General features: G+C 39.2%; 1 protein-coding gene across 1 annotated transcript in view; it reads right to left on the reverse strand.

Annotated features, from left to right (window-relative positions):
• The window catches only part of LOC133989128 (protein kinase C alpha type-like), a 156,665-nt gene extending 137,737 nt beyond the window's left edge, over positions 1-18,928 (reverse strand). Inside the window, exons 1-3 of the mRNA XM_062428119.1 lie at positions 18,787-18,928; positions 15,658-18,372; positions 13,047-13,078 (exon numbers count right to left, since the gene is read on the reverse strand). Of these exons, the coding sequence (XP_062284103.1) occupies positions 13,047-13,078; positions 15,658-15,824 (199 nt within the window). The 5' untranslated portion in view covers positions 15,825-18,372; positions 18,787-18,928. The remainder of the gene's footprint in view (positions 1-13,046; positions 13,079-15,657; positions 18,373-18,786) is intronic.
• Positions 18,929-19,671: the final 743 nt, after the last annotated feature.

Here is a 19,671-nt window from a genome sequence, read left to right on the forward strand (position 1 = left end):
AAATGAGAATAGCTGGTCAGTCTTAAAGGTCAGTCCACCTTAAGAGAGACTAGTCAGGTCAGGCTAACCCATTGTTGCTGACTAAAGTCCTAACCTCCTTCCCTTTTCCAGCAGTTGGGGAAACAACAGAAGAGACTTTTCTTGGTCTTGAGAAGCTGCAACATGTATTAACTGTCACACTGCAGCCTGTACTATACTGCAAGACTGCCTTCTTACTGTTAACCTTTTCCTCTGTTCCACTCTCATTCACCTTTATTTCTGCCACTCGTTCTCTCACACTTTCTCAACCACACACAGACACATTACGCACTGCCCTATTCCTCAAAGCATCTACTCTATTCTATCAGTAGCTTTCACTTCGATGTCCTTTGAAGAAAGAGGAAAGAGGATTCTGGTCCATTAATATTAATGATCATGTGAAAATTTAGCAGCTGCACACATAATTCTGTAGTGATTCACTGCCGCTGCAGAATGTCATGAGGGAAACACTGACACTATAGCAATGTTAATGCTGTTGTAAGAATGTGCAGAAGCTAGAATAGAATATTTTGAGACTGCTGTTTCAGTCGTCTTTAGAGAAAGTTTCCCATCCAATAGTGGTCGATCGCACATGAAGAAAAATAATACAAAGAATACTGCATGCCAAAAATAAGCTGGATTGCATATTTTGTGTTAAACAGTATCGACCCTCTATATTAACATATATATTAGCACTACAGTCTTCAATTTTAAAATAAACAATCATTCCAAGGCAGTCAAATGTAAGTAGGAATGAAGGCAAAGCAAGGCAAGGCAAAGCAGCTTTATTTATATAGCGAATTTCATGCACAAGGGCAACTCAATGTGCATTACATAGAAAACATACAATTAAGTCATAATTAGTCATAATTAATAATTAGTCATCTGGGGACAGTGCTAGCTATGTCTACGTGTCATCTGGATAACTATGGTGGTCAACATTAGAGTTCTGCAGAATTTGACCCAGAGGCAGCATATATAGGCATAATAGAAGGGGTCCAAGAACTGACCCCTGAGGGATTCCACATGTCATAGCCACTCAATCGGTTTCATAACTTCCAATGGTCACAAAATAACACCATTCTTCTAAGTAGGACCTGGACCATTGTAGGACTGTTCCATTGAGTCCTGCCCAAGTTTCCAACCTGATCAACAGTACACTGTGATGAACGGTATAAGGGGTGTATAAGGACAGTACAGTAAAATTTGAGCAACAATGCAAGATCACAGATGCAGAAGCTCAGATTTGTTGTTGGCTCTGTACACAGACCTGTGATGATTTGCTGTTTCAGTTTTCCAATACGACACTGACACAAAACTCTGACAATACAAATTCTGACATGGCATGACAGCAGGAACATGGACGTCATCCCACCTGGGACTGCTTAGTCAGTCCCCTTCCTGCACTCAAATCCCCTTATCAAACTGTGAAACAGATCTGGGCTACATGATGACAGCATGGAATCAGGAACTGAATGGGGCTCTATTATCTCATTGCATGGAAGTGTCAGAGGATGTATTTCCCTCCATGCAGGAGTCAAGCAGATTTGCATCAACATGTCGTCCAGGTCTCCATAGAAGCCCAGAAAGTAATCTAATACATTTTCACAAGCAGAGAGAAACACTGCGGCATGTGAGCAACAAATACCACAACCCCATTTAAAACATTGACACCAGCATTTTGTCACATGCATTTGAATGGCATATTCACAATGAACGTTCATTCTGCTCAAGCACCAGGGTTTACATATGCCAACATAGTCCCTTTTGGCTGACAAATATGATAAACAGCAGCATTACACCTTATACAGTACCACAATACATTAGTGCTATGAGGCACACTTTGAACACAACATGGCATTTCCCCCCAAATGCATAATGGAAATTCAGGTGATAAATAATGCAGACCGCCATGATGGATTACTTAATCTTAATGCAGCTGGTCTGAATTGATTATCGAGAAACAGGAAGAGAGGCGGGAGGCTTTCAGGGAAATCCAAACTGGTCATACAGTTTACTTTGGCAACGCAGTTTCTGGTCAGTTGATAGCCAGCTCATCTAATTCTCTCTGGAGTAATTATAGATGCTTTTTCTAACTGTAGCTTAAAGGTTTTTTTAATTATTATTATTATTATTAGCTTTTCTAATTGATTTGCAATCAAATTTGAGCATTGAATCTGTCTGTTCAGTTTGATCAAAACACACCAAATTTGGAAAGCTGATATCAATCTGTATCAAAGCATTACAGAAGACATTGAGGTTGACTGAAAGCAATACACACAATCACACACTTGTGCAAATCAGAGCCCATAATCCACTGACGCAGATTTACATTAATAGAGTTTCATTCAGTAGCACTGGGAATTCACAGAACACAGCGTTCCCAAGACTATAGCAACCAGTGAGGTGTGATATAACAATAACTGTAATTATCTCTATTTTTATTGATGTCAGTAGTGGCAGCTCAAAAAAACAAAAAAATGGAAGGCAGTAATTTAGTCTCAACTCAACAAAGTCTGAACAAGGACGGATAATCAACATTTTCTACATTTGGCCTTGTATATCCAACAAAACTCTTGTTTTGCATGGACTTATTAAGCTTTTTTACCAACGCACAAAGGTGCAGACCTCTTCCTAAGATCATTTCATATTTATATATAAGCCATAAGCTAACGCTGCTGCCTGCACCTCTTGTTTGTCCAACAGGTTGCTGCTATCTCTGAAATTGAACTGCATCTAGTTAACAAGGTTTTCAAAAGCTATTGCAGCTTCTAGTGTTTATGTTGCTCTTAATTTTTGTCTTACAAGTCAATAATTTTTAGCTTCTTACTATGATGAAAATGAATCTGGTGGTGTGCCTTTTACAGCTGGAAAGACTTTATGACTATGCGGTTTTACTGCTGGTGATTCACTGGAGCAGCACTAGTTATTATGGTCACTTTCAGAAAGTCTATAGCTCTCCCTGTGTCCCTTTACAGGCACCGGGGAGTGTTGCAGGGCATGGTCCTGATCATAGTGTACAATGTAAAGGTGTCAATCATAGTAGCAATGAATTCAGTTTTTAAAATGCACAAGCCTCTCTCAATAAGCGTGACAGGTTTGTTAAATTGTAATGAGGGAAAAGACTGCACCATACTTAGTACAGTGATATTGTTGGTTGATTTTACATGGCTTTGATCAATACGTACATTTATTCAAGGTAACTCTAAGTTCTGAAATTCATCAAATGATGTGAAATTAGAGATTAGAAAGAAAAGTCACGACATATTTTGCATTAATTGTTAATTGCATGTTTTGCATGCATACTTTGCTCACAGGCAACGCATTGTCTTTCACTTGTTTCTGCATTGTTACTGTATCAGCTTACTGTCCCACACCCCCCACCTTTTTCTTTCTTTTTAACTGACTGAACTGGATCAGAGACTGAGCCTCTTTTACTATATGTAGAAGACAAATACATGGCTTAAACAAAACAGTCGCTAGTGGCTATGAGCAGGGTAGTAGAGTCCATACAGTATATGCTGTGTTCAAATATCTGTAACAAAGAGAAATAATGGAACATATCTTTTAAATATTGCAGAAAAATTGGTATTTGACATGGCTTTAGCTTAAATTCAAAACAACAGCATAAAAGTTGCAAAAGTTTCAAAATGTCAGGCTGTAACCTAACTGCTGTATCATCCAAGTAGTTTCTGTATGAGTGGTTGTTTGAGGAAAATAATAAAGAAGTTGGAAAAATGAAAAAGTGACCACAATGAGTGTGACTTGAACAAAGATGTCACTAAATTGGTAGCATCTGCAGAACTTGACTAACACGTGTGTCCCAAGACAAAGGCCTTATGTAATCACACAGAGGCCATCTAAAAAGACAGAGCAAGTGCCCTCCTATAAACAGAACAGCCGCTATGCATAGCAGTGTATCTCTTAAGGGGACCAAGGAGCAACTCTAAATATAGCCTATATGACCCTCTGCCCCCTTCCTTCTCTGTCTCATAAACATACACACACTCTCTCTCTCTTTCTCTCTCTCTCACACACACACACACACACACACAATCACACACACACACACACACACACAGATGCCACGATGGCTCTTCTCTGCTCTGCTCCATTCAAACCATCTCCAAATACTGCATATTGATGTCATGTCCAAAAAAGTTTCAAGCATCAAGCAGTTGGAACATCTTAACCCAGAAAGCAATGTTACTAGAAGAGAGGAAACCCCAGCGGGAAAAAAAAAAAACATAACATGGCTTATTTCTTCAGTTTAACTAGCTTGCAATGAAGGGATTGAGTATGTGAGAGTGTGGAGAGAGAGAAAGAAAGTGGTCACAGGAGCAACCCCATAGCCAGCCATCCAGGGCAGAGGAAACAGGGCAGTTTTCTGGCTCTGAGCCCAGCAAATGCCAGAAACAAGCAAATAAGTGTAGAGACAGACATGAAAGGCGGGGCAAGAGAAAAAAAAACCTTTAAGTATACTTAACACGAACAGAACTCAGCTGTTAGCATAAAAACTGTTAGCAATGAATCTGTTTTTTAGTTTCAAGTCTACACCACTGCTTTACAACAGAGAAAAAATAACAGAAACAAAGGCACAGAGGCATGCAACATATGTAGCAGGACTGTCTGTGGATTTATATCCCTCACTGAGGCTGAGGGCTTATTACAATCCAAGGCTCTGCCCTTTTTCTTTGAAGTTTGAAGTTTCCCCATATTTCTGTGGGGAAATAAATGAGCAAGCACACAAAATAAAAATACATTTGCATGAATTGGCAAATGAAAACATCTGCTGAGCATGTTCATTTTGACATTAAAATGACTTTTGTAGCATGCCAAGAATCTGAAAGGGCACTGAGGGTTTTAAACGCTTGATAGCTTTCTGCTCACAAATACTACACCACTAAATGAATGCAATTGCACTCAGTTTGATAGAAGAAACTGAGGACACTACTGAGGTTTTGCTTGTGTGATATGTAATGCGGTCTACTGAAAACATAATTGATAATGACTCGTTCATTATTACACTGTAGAGATACACAGTTTTCCAGTAATTTCACAGTACAAGTATTACTCACATCAGCATTGTTTATTTCAGGAGAATTTATGTTGAAATTGTAATAAACTCACTCCTGTTTATTACACGCAACGAAAACCCCTGGAGAAATAAAAGTAGGAACCAATGTATCACTGCCACACAAGAGAAATGGAGCTGCGGTGCCTTCAGTGCTGCCTGATTGTTATTATATTTTCATGAGAGTGTTGGACAATCTGCAGTCATTAGCCAACATTTTGAATCCTGCAATACAGTATATAATGCATACAGGCCAACAGTTGGATAAGTTAGATGGTTGTCTGTGTCTCTACGATCATCAACACTGCACTGGTACTGAAGCTTGAGCATCCTAACCAGGCTTCTAATGAGGCCTGCACGATATAAAATTTGCATCAACATCATAAAATAAGGCAAATGAACTCAAACACACAAACTGTTTTGCTCCTTGATACAAAAGGAAAACTCATAAGGTTCTCATTTTCCATGACTTATCTACAAGAAAAGCCTGTCCAAAGCAGGCCCCACTAGTCGCCAACCACAACCTGAAAATGAGCACTGCCTGTTTTGGTCGTTTGATGAGCTGATCAATTGAACCCCTTCACCAGAACACATAGTGAACTGATCACTGTGGACGCAGAGAGACACCTTTCTGTAAACATGCATGTAACACGACTACTGTCACAGATAATGTTTTCAGGATGCTGGAGGCAGGCGTTTTGTTACACAAGGCAGCTTTTTTATGCGCGTGTTCCTATTATCAGATTAAAGATTAGAAAGTTACTGTCATAGGGCTGGTCTGAGCCCTTATGTAAAAAAAAAAAAAAGAAAACTTGCAGTGTTCACATCCATCTGTAATTCCAACTTGTGGGCATATAGATAAATCTGTTTGTTGCTTTCTTTTAGAGTTTTACCATCCGCAGCTGTGCCAGGGGGCCAGTTTATATCCTCCACCATGTAGATTAAGAATACATTTGAACATCATTATAAATGGGAGATTACATGTAAATAACACAACTGTTTAACACAAGTCCATCTGTAAAGTTTATTTTACAAAATTGTTTTCCCAAATACCTCTCTACCTGTTTTCTCTCCAGTGTCAATGTTGCATACGTGAAACCAAAATTGGAGCGGTCCAAACTGATTTCTGGAGGGGTGGCAGAGGGCTGAACCAAGTGTGGTAGAAGTAGGTTTTGTTTTGTTAGTAGAGGATGGATTGGAGGAAGTATCCAAATGATGAAAATTGTGATTATTAATTGCATATTTGTACATGAATATGTATCTGGTGACACTTCCTGTATTTTTCATATTGCACTATATATCACAGGGGAAAAAAGATATCGCAATGTCCATTTCTTCGAATATTGTGCAGCTATACTTGTAACACAATATCCACACAGGGTGCGTTGAGGCACATTGCTGATTGTCACCCGTGTTTTGGCAGCAATAAGAGCACACTTTAGCTAGCTGTACTGTAGCTACACGCATATAGCAATGCAAGCAAATGCAAATGCAGGCTGTTAAACAATCTGTGTACACAGCACTATTGAGTAAAATGAAAATGAATTCCGTCTGATGTGCAGAATCGGACAACTGAGTAACACGACTGAAATATATGTAGCCAAGCTGTAATACATCTTTAAGATGTTGCATACAAATGGAGCAGAAAAAACAGATTATGAAGCATGTGCTGTTTGAGTACATTGAACATGGAAAAATAAAAGAAAAATAGGCAGTAAAAGTAGAATGCGTGTGCCAGCCAGCATGGCCAGGGGTTATGGACACTCAGGGTGTTTACATTTCCACAGGCTGTCAACACAGGCCTTATTGGGATGACACTGTGCCGGATGTGCACAAGGATATTCTGAGGGCTGTCCAAACAATAAACTGCTCAAAGTTAACAAAGCCATCGAGTAGCAATGGGAGGTGGCAAATGAAAATATTTGAAGTCATCTTTATTTGTCTGACACTATCAAAGTTCAATCTACCACTTCAAACAGGACCACTAACCACCAGAGAAGCAAAGAGGCTTGGTTGGTTTATCTTTTGTGACAGTTTCGCTTCTATAGGAGGTTTGGTAGCAATGCATTTAGCTGTCAGGCTAAAACAGATCATTAATGCATCAGGTCAGGTTCCTCCAAAATAGCAAAACGCATTAGCTTCACATCTCGTGCATCAAAGGATAGATCACAAGCTTCCTTGGGTCGTGGTTGTGGACCCCTTGGTGCCATGGTCCTGCCTGACGTCCACACCTGCTAGTATTAATATCAGTCATTCTATTGTTATTATTGTTGCTTCTCTGTGTCTCTCTCTCCCCTCCTTCTTTCTCTCTCAACCCAACCAGTCAAGGCAGATGTCCACCCACCTAGAGCCCAGTTCCGCTTGAGGCTTCTTCCTGTGAAAGTGGAGTTTTTCATTGCCGCTGTCGCCAAGTGCTTGCTCATGAGGGGAATGTTGGTTCTCTTGAAAATAAAAAGTACAGCCTAAACCTGCTCTATGTGCAAAGTGCCCTAAGATACCTTCTGTTGTGATTCAGCGTTATATAACTAAAATTGAAAAAAATAGAGTATATTGGAAAGCCTCGGGTGAAATTCAGTTGTTGACGGTCTGCCAATAAATGTCTAATTCACAGAGGAACTCTGAGGTCCTCATGAAGAAACTACTGAGTGAGCGCCAATCCATCACCTGTGTCAACACTGCAGAAACCATTTGTGTTACAAGCAGCATAGGGAGCAGAAATAATAGACTCCAGTCACTATTGTGTATGGAACAGAAATACCATTTATACTTGAATACCAAGATGAACAATAAAGGCCATTTCAAATATTTTGTTAGTTTTCATTTCATTTCCTGCCTTTAATTGCTTACTCTTCTCACATCTACTTACCCTTCTAGTCTTCGGTGAAATATGGGAACTTACTTCAGATACTCTGAAATTATAGTCAGCTTTAAAGCAGTAGTTTTTGGGACTACTTTTTCATTGATTTGGAATTCATTTATTCATTTTATTTTACCATCAATTTGTGATCAAAAAGTTTCAGGGTCTAAGTAACAAGTTCCTGCTTCACATCTGTCAATTGAGACAAGAGTAAGCATTAGTAGAGTTTCAGGGCCTAAATAGCTTGTTGTTAATAAAAATCTGAAAGAAGATCAATACTGTTGGCCTGTATGCTCTACTAATGGTTTCATGTTTCAGCTTGGCAGGACACAATTGCCTCTTGATACCATCTACATGTCCCAGTTATGGCTGTACTTCCAGTGTATCCTTTATGTTTCTGGTGTCTCCTTTTCTCCTGCGTCTCCTGTGCTCCCCTGTCTCACATCCCAGGCCACTTTGAATTGTGTATTCAAAGCTTAGTTTCTTGTCTTGTTTTGTTCACTGAACTAATCTTGTATCCCTATGCCACAATATCATTGCATGCCTGCCTATATTCCTGCTCATCTCTCTGCCTGCTGACAAGTCAACCTGTTGACCCGTCTACTAGCTTCCAAACTTGCTTGATCCAGTGATACTCACATCCCTCTTCTTACCTGCTCCGCCGTGTTTTGCCAGCCACCAGCTTCACTCTGCCTTTGTCTGCTGACATCTTCACCTTTATCCATATTTACTCCCTGAGAGCCCAGTCAATAAACCTTTTCTTATTTATTCCAACTCTGAGTTTTCCCCTGCTGATCCAAACACTACATCTTGTTAGGAAAGCCATTTTTTGGCAGAAATCCTGGACGGACATGAAGAAACAATGAGTAAAGAATGAATATTACACTGTCACTCACTTCATTAACTGTCTACACAGGTGCCTTTGAAGGAGACTCTTGACCCCGAACACTTGAGGAGGACTGCTCACTGGCTGACACAAGACTGTTGCTCGCTGTGAATATGTTTAGCTGAATGAAAAGGTCAGAAAACTAAATTACAGGCCTAATCCTTGAATCAGAACATCAAGAGATGAAAAACAAATGAGAAACCTTAAGCCTCAACCCAGGCCTCCAAATTTTCCAAACACAATGTGATCTTAACAAGGTCGGGAAGGTAAATCTGCTGAGTGACACAGGTACAAATTGCCTGGCTGTATTACAATGTCAACTAAATGGTGATTTGAGATTCCCTGCTCTACAATGGCAGCAGGCCAAAGCCTTGAAATAAGACTCCACAGGAAAAGCAGCCAGGAGTGGACAGACACATCGCTCACAATGCAGATACCATCTACAAAGATAGTTACTGACAGGCTCGTTTGTTTCCACAACATTAACTTTATTCTAGCATTTCATTGCAAGTGTCATATTGAGAGTGATTTGTTTTGGGGGGTTTTCACCTGAGCCAACTAACGGTAATGTTAAACACAATAAACTAAATATTTTAATATGTTGCTTAATGGACAATGCTCACATTATACAGTACAGAGCATTAATATCTCTATTCTCTAGCATACAGTAACATTATCAAGGCTGCTACTAAGTTATTTCCATTATTGGACTGAATGATTAATGTTTGAATACAGTAAAAGTTGTGGTTGACAGATTGCTGGTTGTTGTCCAAAGACAAGTTCAAAGCTTTAAGACAGGTTTTACTCTTACAGATGACAAAGGAAGCTAGAAAATATTTATATCTGAGAAGATAAACCTATGAAATGTAGCCTTTTTAATTAAGAATACCTAAAATGATCATTTACCAAAAGAGTTGCAGATGAATCAATAATTCATCAGCTTGAGATTATAAATGCAGTGCTGTTTAGTTCAGAGACACTGATTATTAAAAGTCTTACAACAGCTGACAATACTGTAACGTACTTTGTTTATATATTGAATCCCAAAATATGTTCAAAAACCAGCCAGCATTTACATTTATTGAGCTTTGACATGATTGTCAGTTCTGAATTAAAATTTTCTAAATTGAACACCATAGCTACACTTGTGATGTAATACTGTGGAGTCCACCCTATTCTTAGAAAAGGGATACTTGCAGAGCAGAAAATTAAATGTCACTCTTGTTACAGAAATGCCACTCTCCAGTTTATCACTTTGTCATTTTTGAGTAGTGACTGAGAGGCTAGCTGTCTCTCCTGGAGGACTTGACCCTGATTTTATAAGAGCTCAAGTTTAATAATTGACGGCTGAACAGAAAGCACAAAGTGGGGACCTTTCTCACTTTGAATAGCTACAGCGTAACCAATCGCATTCATCTTGATATGACAGACATTATTTATTTAACACATCCAGGCAGGGATTTATGATAGAGGAAGTGGTCAGTTTTTCAATCCCCTTCTGTCTGAGCATACAACTTGAAGCACATTACGTCTCCACTGCGACGACAGAGAAACGTTCCAGAGAACCATTTGTGTCTGAGACCTCTCTTATGCCCTACTGCTGTCTCTGACGTCCTTCTAATCATTCGCTTTATCTCCCGTATGAAAAGCTGAGATGGTAACAATGAGCCAGGATGAAAAATTACAACTTGCCATGAAAGCAGAGGAGGGGGTTGGAGGACGTGCTGACGATAATGTCAGGTTTTGCAAAAACACGTTAGGCTGTCAACGCTCCAACACCTTGGACTGACTCACTACTGAGCACAATTTCATCCAAGTACAAGCAAATACTAGAAGGCTGAGAGCAGGCTGCATCTCACCTCTGTGAGAAGAGATCACAGAGAAGAGTGGGTGTTGGGTAATTGTTGGCAGTCATACTCAATTGGAACATGTAGACATGGGAACATGTATAAATGCTCCTATAGGTGAACATTTCCCAGATACAAACCTTTACAGACACATCAAACACTATGAAGTATCTGAATTTATTAGTATGATGTCTAGTGATTCAGTTAAGACCTCAGTATGCCTCACTGTCTCTGACACTCTCAAGAGTAAAGCTCTGAATCATTGAGATCAAACGCCTTGCAGTGGTAGTGTGTTTATCTTTAAGTCTCCAACAGAGAGACACTGCGTTTTGTTCTACTCAACAGTTCCAGGAAAAGAAATCCACCGAGAGCGTCTCTCACCAGGTCATTCACGACATCTAGATTTTACTGTGGGGACACCTTCCACGCTTTTAGCACACCAGCCTCAGATGACATAAACAGTGACTGAAGTACTCAGATCCTTTATTTAGGTGAAAGCACCAACACAGAAGTGTCAAAATACTCCATCACAAGTAAAATCCTACTTATTAGCAACTATCATTTGAACATGAATTGAAATGAAACCGTGTGATATGTTTCAAGGAAAACTCACTATTTGGTGGAGCTGTTAACAACTCATAGACATCAAAGCTGTCAAATAAATGTAGCGGAGTAGAAATTACAATATTTGCCTCTGAAATGTAGTGGAGTGGAAGTTTAAAGTAGCATCAAATGGAAATACTCAAGTAAAGTAAATGTATCTCAAAATTGTATGTAAGAACAGTACTTGAGTATATGTCCTTAGCAATGTACTTTCCACCACTGGACACAAACAACAAATTAACAATAACAATGCAACTATCATTTTCAGAAATTGCAGCAGAAATTACACTTTGTAAAAATGCAAATGCCTGTGATGGAAATTTTTAAAGTAATGTGTGAGTACTGATTTTAATTCAGTGTCTCTAGAATGTAAATCAGAAACTTGCCTCTTGCTCTGCGCACATAATGAGAAAAGCCTGCAATGCACTTTTAAATTACAATGTTCTATGCACGTTATATTTTCTGTGTATTATATCATTGTGTGTTTTCTGTGTCAATTTAGTTAAGTTTTTAACTAATTAGGATTACGTTCAACCATTGATTTCAATTATTATTTAGAGGAACAAAAAACAGATATCAATGAAGGCGACACTGAAGACTGGCTTTTGATCAACTACCAGTGCTACAACGACACGTAAGAATCTATATCTGCGTTCTGCACTGTTACCTGGCCATTGGCAGCCAGAGTCAGACCTTGGCAAGCCCAAAGCTTTCCACATTAGACGAAGAATTCAGAGAGTTGATGCATACTGAAGCTTAAATTGGCAGGTGAATAGGAAATCCACCTTCAGTGGTGTTAGTGATTTGGGGGCTGACGTGAGCAGCGACTTCATACCTCTTCTCTATCCCTCCCTCTCCTCCTCTATTTCACTTCCTGTGTCACTTCTTCTCTAAACTAGTCTCTCCTGTCACAGTTAATAGCCAGAACGCTTCTATTAGTCCCTTTTTGCCGATCCACTCTCCACCAACAGGCTTGCTTTTCCTAAATGAAAGCTTCACTTGTGAGAAGTCGCTTTATTAATGCCATGTTAAGCTTCAAATATTACTGTGATCATTTACATTTTAAATCTAATTAAGTGCTATGCAACAAGCTCAAAGGAAGTGCTTGCAGCGTCACAGATATCAAGAGTGTTCATTCATGATTACAGATTCCAGAAACAAACAGCAAAAATCTACCTTCTCTAAGTGCTTTCTTTGTCCTTTTCTGTCTCTTATGCTGTACAATAAAATAATGTTATTCATGTTATTCAAGGATGATTTCTTTCTAGCCATATGATTTGCTCTGGCCACAGTAACATTACCCTCACTGTGGGTGAGCAAATATTTCCATGCTTGCAAAATGTGCAAAATAGCAAACGGATCATGTGTTGATACAAGAAAATGAAGGTTTTGATCATTTGGATGTGTTAAATATGTCCTGCAGTGGTCAGATTATTCATGAATTTGCTATGCTGTCTGCCATATTTATCCATGATTATCTTCATAACACTGCAGTCAATATAAATAGGCAGAGATATGCTCACAGAAAAATCAGTTATCTGGCTATAAAACATCCTTCCCTTGTGTCAGCTGTACAAAAAAAATAAAGCAGAAGAGCAGCGAACAGGAAAGGCAAAAATAATGATCAACGCTAAATGTGGCATGTTCATGTGATAAATACTACAATAAAGCATTAAAGCAGAAACTACAGCATTTACAACCAGTATATGTCACACACCAAAACACACAGGTCTCATAAAATGTTAATGAGTTTGGTTTTACCTTGGCACTGGAATCCTTGTTTTCCGAATCCCCTGTGAAAACAAATAAAGCTGAATTAGATGGTTGTTGATACTTTATGTCTCTCTCTCACACACACATGTACACACACAATAAATCCATTGATTCATGCAAACACTCATTCATTCAATAGACAGGGTGTTGCATAATGTAGACCACCACTGAACAAGAGCATTGTCAGGCTCTCAACAGTGTGCTTACAACTTTGTGGCAACAGTCTGGGGAAGGCCCTTTCCTGTTTAAACATGTGTGTCCCCGTACACAAAGTGAGGTCAAGTAAAGAAATGTTTTTTTGTTGGTTTGGAGGAACTTGACTGGTCTTCACAGAGTCCCAACTTCAACCCTGTCCAACACTTTTGGGATGAACCGGTAAAACAGCTGTGAGCCATTGAAATTTGTCGAACAACGTCAGTAGCCAACCTGACTTATGTATCTGACTGGGAGCAAATGTCTGCTGTCCAAAATTTTGTGGGAAGCAGTTGAACATCTGGTTTTGGAATTATGTCACAAAGGTTTACTGCATTTTTCACTGCAGCAACTCTAAAAGATCTCAACAAAAACAGTGAGATAAATGCTGAAAATTAAACAAAAAATAAATAAATACAATCGTTTAATCAATTAAGGGGCCTTCTTCTTTCATTTATATTCCAGAGCAACAGGCTGTTGCCTTTAACTTTCAGACCACGTCAAGCTTGTGTTTAAGGCTTTGTTCAGACTGCAGGCAAATCACATTTGTTTCTCAAATCAGATCTTTAAGACAGATTGTCCGCACTGTTATTTGCAAGTGGTCAGATTGGATTTGTGTGTCTGGGCATCATCAACCTATCTGCATGGGCTGCTGTAGTGAAGACACAGGCGTCGGTAACTATGTACTTTGGTGACGTGGCTTTCCAACACGGAAGCAAGAGAAATGGCGATCCACACAGACAAACTCAGTAATGGAAGAGGCTGGCGTACAATGCGATGTTCTATGCTGCACTCATTCTTCTGCTGAGCCACTGTGACGCACTCCCGTCACTCTGGTTTGACATGGTTGCTGTGTGTTGCATTGTGAGTGACACAAGAGACCCTGAAAATCTGGTCATCTGTAGAAATCCTATTTGAATTGCATTTCAAACTACCTCCAAATGTGGCTTGGGTCCAATCTGGAAAAAATGTTTTTTTTGCTGTCCAGACTTTCTCAAATCAATCTAGATATGTCAAAAAAGTTGATGTGGGCTGGCAGTCTGAACAAGGCCTTTGAGCATTGCTAAAGAGTGGTGATTGGTAGGGAACTGGTCATGCTATAAAACTGTCAAGGATATGAGCTGCTGGCAATAAAGGGCCGGAGATCACCCACCCACTTACTGCAGTAAAGGACTGTAAACATGGGTGCAACTCTACCAAACTGTCTGCAAGTTTACTACTCTCATAGTTAATATACAGTTAAGTTTAGTTCAATTGATATCTCACTAGGAAAAAAACAACAAAACAACAAAATAACAAAACATTTAATCTCCAAAAGCTAAACTAGAGATTAAACTGAAGTCTGAAAGGTTACTTTAAACATATTCAATGACTTTTGCACCTTGAAATACCAACCTCTGATCATTACATTACAGACAGGAAGAGAAGGAAAAAAAGAGCAGAAAGAGATCTAAACACACTCTTACAATCAATGTCACACTTTCCATATAGTGTATATTTTCTTCCCATGAGCCACTTATGGAAAAAAAGCAGTATAAAGGCAACATCTATAGCGTAGGTTAAGAGCTTTTCCATATGCTCTCACAGTGCCAGTAAACTCCCTCAAAACAAAACAAAACAACATAGTGTATAGACATTAAATAAGCAATAAATACTTCAATTGTTCTCCCCAGTAGCTTTACTGTAGGTGGGAAGTTTTAATAGCTCTACTACGTGCCAGGAAGGGGAACCTATTACTCATCGAAAGCCTGCAACAAGTTCCAAGCTTAAGAACTGTACAGCAGCAATATGTTCATCAGGATAAAGAACAAGAAAAACTGCAGGAACAGTTGTTGTTTAGTCACCTGTCAGGACTGATAGAAGTGCCACTGTGGTAGAAATCTGCTTATTTCTGTTTGTGCATTGCTTTAGATGTTCTCTAAGAGAGGCCTGGTGCTCTCAGGGGCCACAAAGTCCCACATTTCACTTTCACTCACTAAGGAATTTTCAAAGTAGAGAAGAGAATGCATATAAAATCAACACCCTAAAAGTGTCACTCACTCCTCTCCTCTATTGTTTTCCCACCTACAAGGAAGACATAGGCTATTCAATGCCAAACTAACATAAACAGCAGAAATCCTCCCATATGGGACTGCTTGGGCGAAATCTCCACAAAATTGGATCCCTGGAGTACAATCAAATTGAGTAATACCGAAGACTTTTTGACCCTTCAGTCAGATTACTACAGAAGCTAAAACTTTTCCAGAAGTACACAGATTGTAGGATTTAGAAGGGAAAGTTGTAACCTGAACTCGTGCTACATCATCGAGCAGAGTCGGCTGAAGTTTATCCAGCATGCAACAGGCAGCAGGCAGCAGGCATGTCAGAGGAGGTGGAGGTGGAGGTGGGAGACGGCGGGCACACTTACCAGATGAAGTCGGTGCAGTGGCTGCAGAAAGTCGGCTGCTTGAAGAACCTGGCTATGAATTTGTGGTCCTTGATCTCGTGGACGTTTTTTTGCCTCAAAGCACCTTTACGAGCGAACCTGTTAAATACGTCCTCGGAGGACGACTCGTTTAAACTCTGATCAGCCATGTCCTCCCTGGAAAATCAAACGTTGCAGCTTTTCTCTGTCTGGGTCGAAGTGTTTGTCAGTCCCTTCAGACGCGCAGCGCTCAGTGCGGAGACACTGTACTTACTGTCTGAGGGCTTCCCCTGCCTGTCGATACCACTGGGCTGCTCCACTGTCAGCTCTGCACGCCGGCAAGCCAGCCTCAGTGACCAAATACTACATCCGGTGCTTATCTTCGAAGTAGAAGGCTTTTCCCTTTCATATAAGCCCTCTTTCCGTCTGTTTTATATTCACCTGCTGAAAATAAAAGGTTTCTCTGTGCTCACTGAAAACCTGAGTTTAAAGATCTCGCACGTTTTAAGATTTTGAAAAAGAAAAGATAAAATACCTTGAATAATAGTTTTTGAATGATGTGGGTTTTTCCACAAAAAAACAATTATCTTAGAATCCTTAAATTGGCATCTGCTCTTTCTCCCTTAGTGAAAAATCCAGATTTTATAAATAGGTCTATGCATATAGTTCATTAGTTCAAAAGTTTAACTGCTGCAATCAAGATGTCTCGTCCTTTACTGTAAGTACATTCTCAGTGTATGAGCACTGCTTCAGATTTCCACATCAACTTGTGAAAGTTGAAAATTGGACCATGATTGGTTCGAAACTATTTATGATATCACAAACCCTGCCTCTAGATTTACACTTTAAACTCAGGTTTTTGATGAACACAGAGAAAATTTCCTTCAGGTGTGCTATAAGAAAGAGCGGCTCAGGAGGTCCTGTGTACCTGCAGCCTTCAGGCTTTACAACAGTAACATCACTACATAGTCATGGGGCACTGCAATAACTGTCTCTCATTGTAATTTGCATTTTAGAATTAGCCTATCATGAGTTGCAATTCATTGTCTAATGGAAAATGGCATGTCATGTGCATTTTAGAGCACACATAAGGACATAAAATCTTTTATTGAAAGGTGTATAAGAATCAGTTTTCCTCTTAAAAAATTATGTCAGTCAAAATACTGTTAATATGTTCATGCATGAATTAGTCTACAGTTTGTGCCCTGTGCAGTCTGCACAAGGAGCATTTAACCGGTCGACAGGTTATACCACACTGCTGTTATTATATAAATCTACATGTGCAATACTAAGTGCAACTTTTAGCTCTAAACTACACTGAGGTGACAGTTTATTATAGTAACACCTACTTAAAACTAAAGCGGTCTTATACAACAGTCCTGCCATAAATCCTACATTTATGAAGGTTATTAGGTTCAGAATTTTTGCAAAGCTGTGTTTGAGTGTCCACACCATTTATATAAATGAGGTTAGACTAAAGATAACAAACATCTCTAAGTATAACACAGTACATTCAAACAGCACCACAAATTATAGTCTCCAAAGTGACTATACAATTAAATCAACACTTTTCTAAAAGTTTCATAAAACATTAAATAACTGTCATGGTGGTAGGATTTATTGCAGGGCTGTTGTAGTAGACTGCATTAGTTCTAGTGAGGTGTACCTAATAAACTGGCCACTGAGAATATACTGTTTTAATATCTTCAAACTCCAATAAAAACAACCCTGGTCTCATGTATGTAGTCCTGCATCTGTAGAGCCTTTAATCTCAGTCACGAAGGGGTTCACAATGCCCCTGTCGTCAAACAGTGCATGGAAGCAACACCCACTGACCTTTTACATTATCTAAAATATATATTTTTTAAATACCTTCAGTCTTCTCCTGTTGCACACAAAATATTCTAGACCAGTGGTTGTCAACCTATGGTCCAAGGCCCTCCAAAATCCTTGAGGGTGTTCGAGGGGTTCCCCAAAGTATTTTAATTTCATTATTATTTCATTGACTAAGAGTTAGCCCAATCAGAGGATGTATAAGAATGACTCATTTTATAGGTTTCACACTATTCACTGTCAATCTGCCAATCTACAGCTATGGAATACTTAAATCTTATCAGATAGAGACCTCTGAGACTATTAAACACAGGTCTGCGGCCTCATGTGTTTCAATTTGGGGTCCTTGACACCAAAAAAGTTGAGAACCACGGTTTTAGAATATATTCCCTACCCAGAATTGTTCAGCTCCTGCTACAGCTGTTTGAAAACCTTCAGATCAGAAGCAAAACTGCAGCTGTTGTGGTTTATAACTGTTGCTGTTGTGTCTGCTTTTAAAATATCAATTAGAAAAAGAAGAATATCATGTCAGAAGTCTGCCATGGATGTACAATTAAACTTTTCATTGAACAAATTATTATATTTTACAGCATATTGTCACAGTCTCAAACCTGTGGAGAACCCGGTTAAAAAAAGTCAACCCCAATGTGTGTCTTTTATTTAAAAAATGTCCCTTTTTTGGCTGGTAAGATTATCCAAAAGGCTCTTTTGCCAATATTATTTTGGAGACAAACTTCCTGGTCCTGGTCTGTGTATCTTTGTTTAACTTGACTCTTCTCCGCTTCATTTCCTCCTTCTCACTCTGGCTGATGTCAAGCAACAGGACCCACTGTGGAGGGAGGAGGCCCCTAGTCCCGGTGGAGGAATTTGAGTTTGGGATGTCATCTTGTGGAAAAATAGAGCATTGCACATGTTCATCTTTACTGCAAGTGACATATTTTTTCTTTATAAAGAGAAAACATGGGATATGTATTTCTTAATTTTCTTATGCAGTCTGTTTGAATAAGCAGTCTCACCTATTTGTATGCTATGAGTGAATATGAGCTGTTCTTTTACATTTCTGCTAATTCTCCCCTTGACCCAAAATATTATCAGTCAAGTTCCAGTATTGTGTCAACGCTGTAAATCCAACATAACTTAAAGGGATATTTCAAACAGATGGCAAGATACTGCATCTACTTAATAAGATGCATAGGTGCCAAAGGTGCTGATTTCCTGGCTACAATAACACCACACATGATGTTGATTTGCTTTTGCTGACTTTATGATGCTCTTAGTGAGATTAAAAAGTGTACTTACCATCCAAGAAATGTCCATTGGCACTGCTGTGTATTCATTTTTCAAAACTGTAATCTTTTCAACACAAGCAGATTCATATCCCACTGGATCAATTATGTTCCTTGCTTACATGTACTACTGCGGGTGTTTGCTTTGGCCGTGTAACATTGGAGACATTTGTTCACATTTATTTACTTGCTTGCTGTTTCTCAAACTATTACCAGTTCCCGTAAGTTCACTGCCCAGTAGAGCAGCCAATCGGTCTGAATCATTCTTGTGTGAAAAGACAAATATTTGCAAATGAAATTAGGTTAGATTAACCACATCTGCTTTTCCCTGAAATTAAATGATATCAAGCTCAAGACCATTAAAAACATCCATCATTTAAATAGTCAAATAAAAAGAATGAGTGTCTGAGCGGCAGTCAGTGACATGATGTATATTTCATTCAAATAATGTAGCCTATCTGCTTAGTTGAAGCCACCCATGAAGGACACACAGTAATCAACAAATTGTGTGGCCTGGTTAGGTATTGCATAATTTTAGTGATTATGGCTCTGCAGGTCACAGAGTTTCTTTTTCTTCTCCAAACTCAGCAATCTGCTCTTGTATGTTGATACAACTCATGTCTCCTCAATTTTCATAACCAAATCAAACAACCACATTTTATTTAATCAGTGTTGAATCAATCAATAGCAGAGAACTGTTAGCAACCCCGTGTGATGCATCATTATGTGTCAGCACTCTGCTTCATTAAACACAAGAAGAGCAGTGCTGTTTATCAAAGACAAGATCTGATCTGTATGTGCATGCACATGTGTGTCCTTGGGTCTCTCATCTTATTATTTATGTGTTCATATCAAACTGTGTATCTGCTGGACTGTTGTACCAAATCAAGGTTTATCG

This window comes from Scomber scombrus, chromosome 2, assembly GCF_963691925.1.
Source record: "Scomber scombrus chromosome 2, fScoSco1.1, whole genome shotgun sequence".
Lineage (NCBI taxonomy): Eukaryota > Metazoa > Chordata > Actinopteri > Scombriformes > Scombridae > Scomber > Scomber scombrus.